We start from the raw sequence: 13,760 nt of genomic DNA, 5'->3' as shown, positions 1-13,760 counted from the left end.
TGTGGTTTTTTTTTTTTTTTTCTTTTTTTTTTTTTTTAAACTTTACACTGGGTTTTTGAATCTAAGGAGTCCTAACACTAAAGCAGTAATGTCTTAATTTCTTATGTCATCAAGAGTTAAACTGTACAAGTCAGTTACTGGGTATCATCCCATGGTTTACTGACACTGTCCTGTATGCTCAAATGAATCCCATTTACCATGGAGCCTCTGTTATAGAACAGGCCTCCTGTGTCTATGCTGTGCAGGGAGCCCCAAGTCTGCTGAGGTCCAGTGTGGAGTTTTAAGGAAGATGCTTTGGTTCCTATCTGTGGATTCTGGATCGGAGCCATGCAACTTGTATTGCTGGTTGGGCATGTACTCTGAGTCTTTGTGCCTTGAAGAAAAGCCAACTGGTTCTGTGAATGGACCAAGTTCTGAATCAAGCTTTGGGTCAGGATGTGATTCTGATGGTGGGTCGGGGTTAGGATTTGCTGGTTTGGATGAGCCAGTGCTCTGGCCAGGTTAAGGTTGTGGTGCTGGTTTGGGTGTAGCGGTAATTTTCCTCTCCAGTCCTCTTGCTGCTGCCGATGGATCTTCATGTGAGCATTTCTACTTTTGATTTTATAAAACATCCTGAAATGACAATTTGCATGGTCAAAGGGAATAAATGTCAAAAGCATTTGTTTGCTATGGAAACAAAGACCATGCTTTTCAAACTTGGTACTATAACAAAATTTGCCAATACGTACTTGCCACACTGTTTACAGGGAAAGTTTGTGGGAAGTGGTGGGGTATGAATCAGTTGGTCAATACTGGTTTGGTTAACCAACACCTTTGGGGCTGGAGCAACCTGTGGATGAGTAAAATGCCATGTTTTGTAACAATCGCTAAAAAGGGCTATAACAAATTATTGATTTTAAGTATTGAAAAATGAAGTTGTCCTTCAGAAAATAAGCAAATCACAATCTGTAGGCTATTATACTTTTATACAATTGGTAAGGGGGAGGACGTGCTATTCCTATAAAAATCTGTTTGATGTGCATTCATGCAGTGTTTACTGCAGGCTCGAGTGCTGTTGGGGTGAGTCTTTTCACTCCAATTTAAAACGTAATCACTCTAATTCCTCAACTAATGTGTGAGATTCATTTTGATCCACACGCCATACCAGTTGGTGGCAGAAATACAATCTGTAAATGCAATTTGTCAACCACTAATAAAATCTCAAGAAGAATTTCTCACAATTACAGAAGAGGATAAGACCGTAAAATGCAAGTTGTCATGCATTGTAAAAATATATCTCAAATGCATTAAAAGGCAAACAAAATCTGGCAAAGCACTGACATGGCAGCTCATGCTAAAATATTTGCTCATGAGTTTGTTTGAATGTTTAAATGTTGATTGTTTGAACTTGTGGAGTACACGATTACTAATTCGTTCACTGTGTGACCTTGGCTATTTTTTTCAAATGTTTGTACATAAAAATGTGTTGTTTTTTTTCAGAAGTTATTGGAGAACGGTTTTTCGAAAATTTGAATAAACAGAACTGACTTTTCCACAAAATGATTCTTTTTCTTCTAAAATAGCTCTCAAAATATCACAGACTGACTCAGAAACATGTCAGATAATGTCAGACATATTATCTCATAATACCGTTAAGCTTAAATTTAACTATATCATTAACCATTATTGGTATAAAGCAGCAAGGGAATGCTCTTTTAGATATAATTGGGAGTTACTAAAATTTGCAATCCCTATTGCAATCAGCACTGTTAAAAGATTTTCTAAAGCTTCTGGTCTTTTTTATTATTATTATTATTATTATTTAATTTGTTTAAATGTGAACAAATTTCAGTTGAAGACTGCAATCTTTGTACAATTAATAATATTCCAAGTTAAGAGAAGATATCTTCTTTAGGTATCTCTATATGTAAAAATTAAAATGATAGATATGTATTTAATTTTTCCCCAATTATTGATAAAACACAAAGAAAATATGTGACCCTGGACCACAAAAGCAGTCTTAAGTCGCTGGGGTATATCTTTAGCAATAGCCCAAAAAAATGGTATGGGTCAAAGTGATCAAATTTTCTTTTATGCCAAAAATCATAAGGATATTAGGTAAAGATCATGTTCCATGAAGATATTTTGAAATTTCCTACTGTAAATATATAAAAACTTAATTTTTGATTAGTAATATGTATTGCAAAGAATTAATTTGGACAAAATTAAAGGCGATTTTCTCAGTATTTATTTTGCACCCCCCAGATTCCAGATATTCAAATAGTTGTATCTCGGCCAAAAATTGTCTGATCCTAATAAACCATATATCAATGGAAAGCTTATTTATTCAACTTTCAGATGATATATAGATCTCAATTTCGAGAAGTTTACACTTTTGTGGTCCATGGTCACATTTAATTTATGGCTGCAGAGAAACTTATCTCTGAGGGGAAGAATATTACTTTGCAAAGGAGAGGGAATCTCCAGATTATTATATGCTGCTCAGTCTCACCATGTTGACGACAACAATCTCAGAAGTATTGACAAAATGTTATTTAATTACATATGGAAAAATGGCATACATTATATAAAGAAATCTGTTAAATGGTGGTCTCAAGATGTTAGATCTTTGCACATTTAATAATATTCAAAATTCCAAATGTGTCAGTTCATTGGAATGCCTTTGTTTGTGATATTGCCTGGAGGAAAATTTGGCAAATTCCAAATAGATACCTAATTACTAATAAGATTATCCATTCTGTATATCCTGTTAATACCTTTTTAAAGAAATAAAAAAAAGATATAGATCTTGTGCAAACAGAACCCAAAGACTATTGTGCATTTATTTTGTGCATTTGTGCATTACGCTGAATTATTGTGGAAAGACTTCCCTATTTGTTGAGAACCGAGAACATTGCTAAGGATTTTCCTTTACTTGGAAAAATGTTTTGTTTGGAATTGTTAATTGGAAAAAAGAACATGTACTAAAATTTTATATACATAAATGTAAGTTTTCAGATCAGAAACCACTTTTTTATGTTTTGCTTGCTGAATTAGAGCATTACTCTGGGACGTCTTTAACTCGTGTAAAAAGAAGGCTTTAAAACTAAACTTTAAAGCTTTTTTTCTTTTAATCTTTTCCTTAGATGTAATCTTTTAGTGATATATACCCGTCTTGTACTCTGTAGTGTATTTTTTTCTTCTCTTTTCTGTATTATTTGTTCTACACATGTCTAACATTTTACAAATCAAGTGTAATCTAGTACATTTAATTTAAAAATTAAATACAATTAAATATAAAGTTAAAGCTGAAATTGTGTTAAGTGTGCAGTGCTTGTTTTGTGTGCTATTAAGGCTGAGCAAACCAAGTCAGTTAAAAGCAGTTGAATATTATTCACATTTTTCTATTAAATTAATAAAAAATCTGCTAATATTATAAAACCATTACACATCCATTCATGGGTTTACCTGATCCGCTCTCATGCTTGTATAGACTTATACCAATGTGCAGTAATCTAAATCAGTCTTACCTGATTGATGACTGCTGCAATTCTCTCTTCCTCCAAACTTTCCTTTTCTCTTTCCCTCTGCTTGTTTTGTTTCTCTGAAAGCCTCTTGGAGTTGTAATAGAATTCAATACACTGTGACACCTGCTTTGTTCTCACCTGAAAGTATGAGAACTGTAAATACACAGATCCTCTGACATTTGGTGGTTTGGAAAGCAAATATTCAATATATTACCATTTTGTGTATAAAGGAGAAATCTTTTCCATAAATTGCAAATGCTTTATGGAACAGCATTTGTTCACTCAAACTCCATATATCCATGCCTAAATGGAAAGTGAAACAGGATTAGTCTTATTTATGTGATGCTGACTGTAAACGTTTTTCACAGTCGACAAATGAGATGTTTACCAGAATAGTGATAGTTTTCTGATGGAGGGGAGTTTTTAAACAACAGCATCTCCAGCGCTGCCTGATACCAGGGAAAATAAGGAGTCATGATTACCAAGGACATTATGAAGAGGTAACTGTGAAAGCAATCACAAACTATCATAAATCTACAAGCATTAATTAAATAATGAATATTGCACTCACTAGAATGTTTCCCTGGCAGTGAGACAGGCTGTGAAGAGCAAGCTCCAGATTGGCGCCCCCTCCTGGTAGAACACTGGAGGCACTCAGGTCAAGAAGATTCTCCACTGAGGTTCGAGATCACACTCATTAATGAAGAAAAACACAACTGGTTTAATTGTAAATTTTTTAATGTAATTATAATTACCATGCTGTAAAAGGGTGTCATTTTCCTGTAACTCTGCCCAAGGTTTCCATAGCAGCTCCTCTCTGACTGGTTCCTCTGGACACATCTCATGCTCTCTTCCTGTTATCAGATCTGGCAGTTCAGCTTGGAAGTCTGGGCCTATATTTATGCACCTTGGGTGTAAAATGACAAAGTTTAATGAACATTTTGACACTAGCTTCTTAACCCTCTGGGTGAAATTTCAAATATTGTTTATTTTATTTATTTTAATTTATTGGAATGGTACGAAACTTGGTACAGATTTTGGAACATGCACACAAAAAAATCATGAGCTTGATCTGAAAAGGTTAAATGGTCACATTTTAATTGTTCACAGTCATTGAAAATGAATGGGAAGCCAATTTTATTTTTTTTTTGTAGTAGAAATGTTTGGTATTGCACCCAAACAAAATCTTACTGAGACCTTGTTTATTCATGATATCAACCTCAAATTTGAAACACAACTTGTTTAGATGCATGCCTTTGATTTTCTTGCAGTTTTTGAGTGAAACACATTTTGAAAATATAAATTTCATATAAAAAAATTTATTTTGTGCATTTTTCAGAACTGTAAACTTCAATAACTTCTGTTTCACTTAAACTCCACTTCATCAATAATCTGCCATGTGTCTTCTTCAAGAAGAGAAGATACCAAACTTAAGTCTGTGCTCCAGGGGTCTGTATTATAAAACAAGTTGACCAAATAAGCCAGGCTTATTTCAGTTAGTATGACTTATTTTGAAACAAATCAAATGACAATACGTCAGACTAACTAAAATAAACCTAGTTCATTTGGTCAACTTGTTTTATGAAACAGGCCCCAGTTCAAGATTTACGACAGTTTAAGTTGGAAATAAAATGTTCAGGTCTATGCTTAAAAAGTGGTTTGCAGGTATTAATTGGATCATAACTATTCCATAAATATAGTTTAGAACCATATTTCCTAAAAAGAAAAAAGTTGATATATATATATAAGAAATCAAGCTATAATATAGAACATTCATTTCATTGAAATAATTTTGTATTTTTTTTTTTTTTTACTGCCATGTAAACAATGACAGGGTTAAAATAATTCAACACAGCAAGCAAATGCTCCCCAAATCAAGAAAGAAAAAAATTGACAACAAATAGTGCATTATTTATCTTCTGACAGATTATTGTTGCCAGATAAGTAGCATTTATTTTTAGCTATTCAGACATGCTCTTCATATAAAAATTTAACAAAATAAAAATAAGTTTTATTAGATCAAATAGTACAAATGCTTCATGTGTGACACCAATGAGCGACCAAAACTAAGAAAAACAAACAAACATTTGAATGCTGACCTTTGTGAGTCATCATCTTTCCTCTCGTCTGTCCACAATGCTCTGTTTTCCACAGCTAGGGAAGACAGTAGGTTGCAAAAGAGTCCCGTTCCACTGCGTGTTGGGTTCAGCATTGGAGGTGGCTTATAGTGAGGTGCGGTTTCTTCCCAGTTCTCCATTAGCTCTCTACTCATCTGGATCACACTGTTGTAAGGGACTCCAGTATAGACGGAACTGGGAACATTCTACATGAGGCAAATAAAGCTGCATGTGAGTGATTCTGCTTAAAATCATGCTCCCATGCATAAAGGCTTGTGGTTTTAACCTGTAACAGTTAAAGTTTATATATATACAGTATATTTAACATGTTGTATATTACTACCGTTCAAAGTTTGGGGTTGGTCTTGTATTTTTTTTATGTTTTAGAAGTGTCTTATTCTCACCAATACTGCATTTATTTACTTTATTTAAATACTGTAAAAACAGCAAAATTGTAAAATATTATTACAGTTTTTTTTTATAACAGTGTTCTATTTAAATATATTTTAAATTCAAAATTTTCTTCAGAAATTATTCTATTGGGCTGATTTGGTTCTAAAGAAACATTTCATATTATTATCATTGTTTCAAACAGTTGTTATGTTTTTTTTTAAATGGAAACCATGATAATATTGTTCAGGATTCTTTGATGAATAGAAGGTTTAAAAATAAACAAATAAACAGAATTTATTTAAAATAGATATTTTCTCTTTTGCATTATAATTATCTTGACTGTCATTTATTCAGCAAGGATTAATTAAATTAATCAAAGAAGTATTAATTTGTCTAAAATGTCAGTACAAAATGTAAATTAATGTTCTCTTGCCTGTGTGCTGAAGGACACCTGAGATTTGTCTGAGGACCCAGGACCGAAGTTCAGTCCGTAACCGAATCGTGTTCCTTCTCCTGACCCTGACCCCTGCACATGGAGACTAGACTGGTGTAGAGAAGGTCCAAACGAGTGAGATGACTGCCCCATCTGTCAAAAAAAAAAAAAAAAAAAAGTTGCATGCTAGCCTCACCAGCTTAAAATACAGAGCATTAAAATGTACGGCTATGATGTTAAAGCCATTAATGCATCTGTCGATTATGCTTGACCAGGCTAATAATCTGTCTGAATGTGCAGATGACAAACCTGAGACCACGTCGTGTGATCTTCGGATGTCCCGGGATCGTGGCCCATCTCTTGTTGCACGCAGGCCTGGTGATGGTGATGTTGAGCCAGTACAGGGTTGAGGGGCATTTGCAGAGAACAGTCTAAACAAGAAAGCACTTGTTTTATTAAAAGTCATGCTTGAAGTTTAAAAATAACGGCACGCCAAGACAGACCAACACACAAAACATAGTTTTATGTTACCTGTGCCTTTCTGCAGGGAGTTCATATGTTTCAGATGAGGCCCTCCGTGCTCTGAATAAACCAGAGAGGAGTTTGAGTCTTGTGGTAGGTGCTGCGTTAAGTCCAGGCCGTCGCTGTCGTCAGCTTGCAGCTGGAGCCAAATGGGGTGATTGAACCTGGAGGGCGAAGGTAAAGAGGGAAAGAACTGCAGCGAACCATCCGTCTGAGTTTGGATCTGTGATTGGCTCAAGATCTGGCCGGGCAAGAAGTGTTGAGGTCGTTTAGGAGGAGAAAAGGATGGAGCAGGAAGGGGCGTTGGCGGTGGGCTAAGAACCAAAGGGAAGGAGAGAGCATGTGACGGAGGTGTGGAACTGTTAAAGCCGCTCTGCTCTCCTCCACCCGGCATTTGGGTGGCGCTACGACTGCAAAATGCCTCGGAGAATGAATCCAGTTTTTGTTGCTGATGCACAGTTGTTTCAAAACTCTCTAATGCTTCTTGCTGGTGGCAGTGAGAACTCCAGTCGGTCTCATAAACTCCAGCTTGTGCCTTGTTCCTGTTCTGTCCCATAGAGGACACAGGGGATGCATTCCCCCAGTAAGAAGCGTTCCCCGTTTGATCTATTCCATTCAGAGCGTTCCCGGTGCCATCCGTGGCTTCACACGGGACCTCAAACGGGCCGAGCCCACTTATAGAACCTTGCTGGTAAATGTTGTGGCTTGACCTTTGACCTTCTGTCTGGTGTCGGAACATGGGAGTGAAGGAGAGCGACTCGGACTCGGGAGATGTAAGGTCAGCCATGTGGCTTGTTGCAAATGGCTGCACCGTCGAGTTAAAGGACGCTCATCGCATCTGAAAACTGACACACAAAGACAATCAGAAGCCATCAAAACCTTTTCAACCTCATGATCGTTAGTGAGCCAAACCACACAAACAAATGCAATGAGACGTTTTCCCAACCACTCAATGGTTTGCCTTTGTCTTCCTCTGTAACAGTTGCTTTTAAAGACAAACATTCATATAGAAATGCGGAAACGTTTCAGCAAAGAAACAACTGAGAAACGTCAGCTACAGCTATCGAAAGAGAGAAACAGCCTTTGTTCTGCGGCTTTTGTTTATCTTTTTACTTTCTTTCTCATCCTCCTTTCTCGCTCCGTTTGTCTAGTACTCACCAGTGCTTCACTTTCTTTGTCCATAACCTGTTGTTTTTGTACGTGTGCTAGCCGTTCACGTCGACCTGCGAGTTGTTTGCCGTGTGTGACCTTTCTCTCCAGCTAACAAAATTAAAATACAGCCACGGGTGGAAGCAGGCGCTCTTTCTAGCTCTTCCTCGCTTGTGCTCATTATCATACTTAAATGTGAAAACTCGTTCTCACACATATTTCTTTCACAGGTGCCGCCGATCAAAAGGTAAGTCTTCAGTTGTCATAGAGTCACCCCCTCCCTTAAAACCCTGAACCGAAAAACCACATCCTGAGGAAGCAGTCACGGATCTCCCTCTATCTCTGTCTTTCTATATCTCTCTCCCTCTTCTGTCTTGCTCTCCTCCTTAACCTCTTTTCCTTCTCAGTCTATTTTTATCCGTTCTCCAAAGTTACATACTCACAGTCTCCCATAGATCACCGTCTTCTCTTGGTCGAGTCAGGGTCTAACTCATGGTGAGGGCAGATCAAAAAGGGCTGATTCCAACCTAACCTTACTTTAGAACACTTTTTACAATTAACAAAAGCAGCAGGATGAAAGCATGTTGTCTTGAATGATGTTGGCAGATTATGAGACCTTTTGGGGCTTATTGTGCTTGCGGCTCAGAATGTTATCTCGAGATTCACATCTGTTGTGGTTAGTGACTTGTGCGTAAAGAACATAAGAGTTGTCAAACTGGCAGGTAAGGCGTGGGTGTACGTGTAAGTGTATATGACGAGTGAGAGGCAAAGCTTCCTGTCAAGTGTGTGTGTGTTTGTCGGTCATAAGAACAAGTATTTTTTTAGTATTTGTATGTGTATGAACAGTAGTGTTTTTGTTAAAGTTATGTGGTGTGTTAACTGCCTAACTTGATTGCTTTATTGAGATTTTGTGCATGCATATATGTGTGTGTTTTTCTGTGCATATGTTTATGTAGGCGAAAACTGTGTTTACGCCGGTGTAAATCTGTGGTTGCTCAAATTAAATCATGTGACGGGAAGTTGACCATGAAACAACAAGAGAACAGGAAGTGGACAAGGGAAACCTCCGTACACCCCGCCTCCGCTCTCTCGCTCGCTTTCTGCAAGTGTATCCCTCCTATACCCACAATATAAAATCGTTTCCATACCGCATACATTGTCTATACACCCCTTTTTCCACCCACACGTAGTGTTTCCCTCTCCTTTCTTTCTGCTCTCATGCTAGCTTATTTGCATTATTTTAACTGTTAATTCTTAAATGACAGCAGTTCACCATAATCATACATTTTTATTTTGAATGACTGGTCTACTACAGGTCCACCCACTCTGTCTCTGTACGTCATATTTCGGTCAGAGGCATTAAACTTTGAGAGACCGTGAATCAGGACGGCCCCCACATAGGTTAAAGGTTTGGCAGTCTGGCTGATGAGGGTGATGTTAATTCAGTGGTGAGTACAGTATGAACGTACCTGCAGAAATCACCTACACAAACCTCACCATTAGCATAATGTGGGTGAAAGAACAAAAGGTGTAAGACAATATGGCGAGAGAAGATGGATTTGTGGACCAGAGAAATGTAGATTTTTCACTCTCACTGCCCTTCTTTTTTAGCTTTTGTCATTAAAAGTCTACTTTGTACACATTTTTATATTCAGGAACAGAGAGTAGGAGGGATTTAGGACTTAAAATGCCAGCTTTGTTGCATGAAATGTTCATTTTTAAATCAATATTGCATACCTAAAAGCTACGCGTGATCAGGTAATACTGGAGAACGGGGCGAGTGGGTTAAGGAGGGACAAAAATAACAGGATATAATTGATGGAAAGAGGAGTGTGGAGGCTGTTTTCTAGTTTTCTGTCATATGTGTGAAAGACAACAGAGGAGGGGGAAAGCAGCAGAGCGGTTTGGACTTTTTCCCCCCCATCTCTGTCTGTCATTATATCAAACCGTTTATCTTATCTTTGAGACAACGCTCATAAGTGCATGCAGAGAGATCACAGAAGAATGAAAACTGAACCTAAAACTGTTAAATGAACCCTGAAGTTTAGGTTGCGCAAATAAATGAATGTACTTTTTACAGGTGCGAGTTACGTCCCCCCAAACCTGTAGTCTCTAATGAATTTCGGTGCTTCTGCATTATTAGTCTGCTGAGTGAAATGAGCATTTTAGGAGAATTAATTCATTTTTAAAACACAAGTGAATTCAGAAATGGCTAATGTGTTTAGCAAGCCTCTACTTAATTTCATTAGTCTAAATTTTAACTTACTACACGTGGCCATAATTTGATATCATAGAAAAGAAGAGAATAGATGGAAATACATGAAGATCTGAAAATCTACTTCACTTTTGTGCACATTTACTGTTGTAGATTCTGTTGTAACGTTGGGTCTTGTAACATGTGATTTTCTTCATTTAAACTGTATAAATTATTTATTGTAAAGTTTCAAACTCTATACTTATGTCTGGCAGTGCATGGCTTCCCAGATCTGTGACGGTGACCTTTAGAAGTCGTGAATGCATATAATATCATAAAGACTTTTAAAGATTTTTAGGTTTGGAATTGTTTACATTTTGCTGGCGGCATTTTATAATAGCTGTAATGTAATGCTAAAATGTATGAACCCAAATCAAATGATAAACACAAAAGTGTTTTGCATGCTGGTTTTTGGATAACTGACCTGAAGTCTGTTAAAAAAGGCAAAATCTGCAATTAAGATTTATTATATTTATGTATTTGAATGGAAATATATATATTTTTTATCATGGGTAGTGTTTTTGAGTTTTAAATGTTACGCATTATCCTATTGAGCCGTATTTATATTATGTCTATAAGACGATCTTTGATTCAATTTCATCAGTATTATATCTAAGAGTGAATATGATATATGCAAATTAGATAAATATAGCATTAGAAGTTGCACAAAAGTGATAATAAATAAACAACTGTTTGAATGTGTGCTTTTGTATGATTACATGAATATATATATTATTGTGTGTGATTTTGCTCAAAAGGTTTTTAAATGAGAGAATGATAAAATATAAAATGACAGAGCACAACATCTATGTGTGTCACTAAATCACTGCAGTCTCATTCATATAACGAAACAAATTGTTTTCTGTTTGTTCATTTATTTATTTTTTCATAACAAAATATTAGCGGACTTAACATTTAATTCTTAACTGAAAGTCTTATTGTTTTTTAACACGTTGGAAATATTTATCGCAGAAGGCTAAACATGACTGCAAAAGCTTCAGAAAAGCTTATAACAGCTTTAATAAATCGTACATTTTGACGCCATATCAAGTATTTGTATATACTATGTATAATTTTTTTTCTTGCAAAAATAATGATCTGTTTCATCTGATTAAATCCAAACTTACTGCTGTTGTTTTTTTTCAAAGATTTTGTTCATATTGAACAGGTGCTACCTAGATCGAATATCTTGCCTTTCATAGTCAAATAATAAAAAATATTTATAGTCAAATAACTGCAACGACTGTTAAAAGAAGTGTTCCCAGAGCCTTGTATCTTAACATGAACATGAACATCTCTACATGAAGACATACCATACTATATTTTATATAAACATCGTTAGAATTACTATAGATTAAACCACAACAAATTCCCTTTGTCTGATAGGATTCATGTGTTTTACTTAAAATATAAAGCCAATTTACATAAAGCCGATTCTAAATTTTCTTTTTCATATTCCATAATAAAAAAAAAACAAAAAAAAAGTAAGTAAAGGGAAATATAAAAAGATAATTTGTTGGTGACCATCGTCATATTCAGTTTGACCCAATTCATAATAATAGAGATCTGAGGTTTAAAATCAACTTTGCGCCTTATAAAAAGTCCAAAACTCATTCCATACCTGAATAAATGAAGACCTAGCACTGTACTGTTTAAGTATTACTTATGCATATTAAAGCTAAATTTGGCTGTAATGATCAGTATACAGGAAATATGTCCTTGGTGGATGCCAACATCCTCACAGAATAAACACAGGACCCTTGCATAGACATGATTTAAATATCCAAAAAGGTAAAAGGTACAATGCAGAAACTATTGCAGTTCTGTTAGTAGAATGATTCATGTTACATCCTAATAGTCTGATTTTGTATTATATATATTTTCAGGAATCAAGATCATCATCATCGAGTCATAAAGGCGGTTGTAGGACGTTATCCATCAGGTGAGTTTAATTTCATAAATAACAATACTGAATCATGACCTTATACTTTTTGCAATAACAGCATAAAACGTCAGAGAAGGTTTGCTTATTAGACCCTTTTGTGTAAAGATGAAATGTACGGAAAATACAGACAATACATTATTAGGAGCCCGGGTTATTAATAATTTGCATGATCGACCATCAACAACAATAGGTCATTACTGACTGCTGTTTTGGTTAAAGGGAAGAACCTTGCACACACTTAGTTGTTCAGGAATTTCAGTATCATAATCATTGACGCAGGTCTTCAAGGAACTACAATTGCACTTAAAAGGTGAGACAAAAATTATGCACAAAGCTTAAAAAAATAAAATAAAATCTTACCCCTTAGAAATATTTTTTTGATTATGATTTCCAGAAATAGAAGCTTTTGTTTTATTATTTTAGAGTTTTCGTTGTTGGAGCGCAGAACAAGAACAAGTATTTGGATTGTACGCAATCCAGTTCTGTTTCTCATGAGAATGTCTCGCAGGGACACGTTTCATCTACAGATTATCCGAAAATGATCAATATTCGACTTTGCTGTTCACAATCTGAACAATGTCATAGACGTCACAAGATACTAATGAAGCGAACTTTTATTAGTATTGAAAATATAAGTATTATTGTAGTATGCATCTCATAAACAAAAGATGTTCATTAATTAAATGTAAAAAGAGGTACATTACAGTCAAAAAGATACCTCGGTTTCTAATATGTCCTCTGTACTCCAAACGTTTTCCAAAACTAGGCCTCAACATCAATGAATTCTTTTATGCTACACGTAGATCCATGTTGCTTAGATGAGCCGGTTTTTGCGTAAGTCTACGAGTCTGATGCAATACACAGTCTTAAGAGTTTCAAAAACAAGCGACCTGCGCCTGCATCGCTTTACATTCAAGATGTAAAAACAAACAAGATGAGTGTCAGCGCAGCAGCCATGCCTGTGTCTTATATAACTCTGTTTGCAGAACTGAAACACATGTGTACTGTATATACTTGTGAAACACTATCTATTAGACAGTTTTATCACTCGCTAACTCACTTCACTGTCCTTTTTTTGTTGTGTTGTTCACAAACAAAGTAAGACGTCGCTTACCTCTCAGTTTTGAAGTCAAGGCCTGCAGGACAGTTGAACTCTGCGTGTTACGTGCACGTCTGTATACACGAGTGAATGAAGGAGGGATGCACTGGTAAGGTAAGATAGACAGTGAGAAAGACATGCAGGATCTGCGGAGGCGTTAGTGATGGTAACTTCGGTACGGCAGTCTTCTCTTGGTTCCTCTGATCTTTTGAAGCCTTGTCATTGTGATCCTGGAAACGAGTGAGAAAAAACATCATACACCGTAGAGAGAGAGAGAGAGCGAAAAAACCTGTATTGCTTCAACTCAGACCTCAGAGGCAGCTCTCAGTTTGACAAAGCGCC

General features: G+C 36.1%; 1 protein-coding gene across 3 annotated transcripts; it reads right to left on the bottom strand.

Moving 5' to 3' along the window:
- Positions 1-5: 5 nt before the first annotated feature.
- LOC113105633 (uncharacterized) lies at positions 6-13,760 on the bottom strand. Of its 3 annotated transcripts, none has more exons than XM_026266827.1 (12): positions 13,434-13,760; positions 6,981-7,816; positions 6,759-6,880; positions 6,450-6,602; positions 5,606-5,829; positions 4,262-4,413; positions 4,078-4,181; positions 3,895-3,955; positions 3,721-3,809; positions 3,510-3,644; positions 729-829; positions 6-612 (listed from the first exon to the last, which is right to left on the bottom strand). In XM_026266827.1, the coding sequence occupies exons 2-12, from the start codon at positions 7,756-7,758 to the stop codon at positions 135-137; spliced, it is 2,397 nt and encodes a 798-aa protein (XP_026122612.1). In that variant the 5' UTR covers positions 7,759-7,816; positions 13,434-13,760; the 3' UTR covers positions 6-134. The 3 variants fall into 3 exon arrangements, with proteins under 3 accessions (XP_026122612.1, XP_026122614.1, XP_026122613.1); XM_026266829.1 differs by lacking the exon at positions 13,434-13,760 and adding an exon at positions 8,564-10,398; XM_026266828.1 differs by lacking the exon at positions 13,434-13,760 and adding an exon at positions 8,130-8,536.

The sequence above is a fragment of the Carassius auratus genome, chromosome 7 (genome assembly GCF_003368295.1).
Source record: "Carassius auratus strain Wakin chromosome 7, ASM336829v1, whole genome shotgun sequence".
NCBI lineage: Eukaryota > Metazoa > Chordata > Actinopteri > Cypriniformes > Cyprinidae > Carassius > Carassius auratus.
This window is presented reverse-complemented; position numbering and strand designations above follow the sequence as displayed.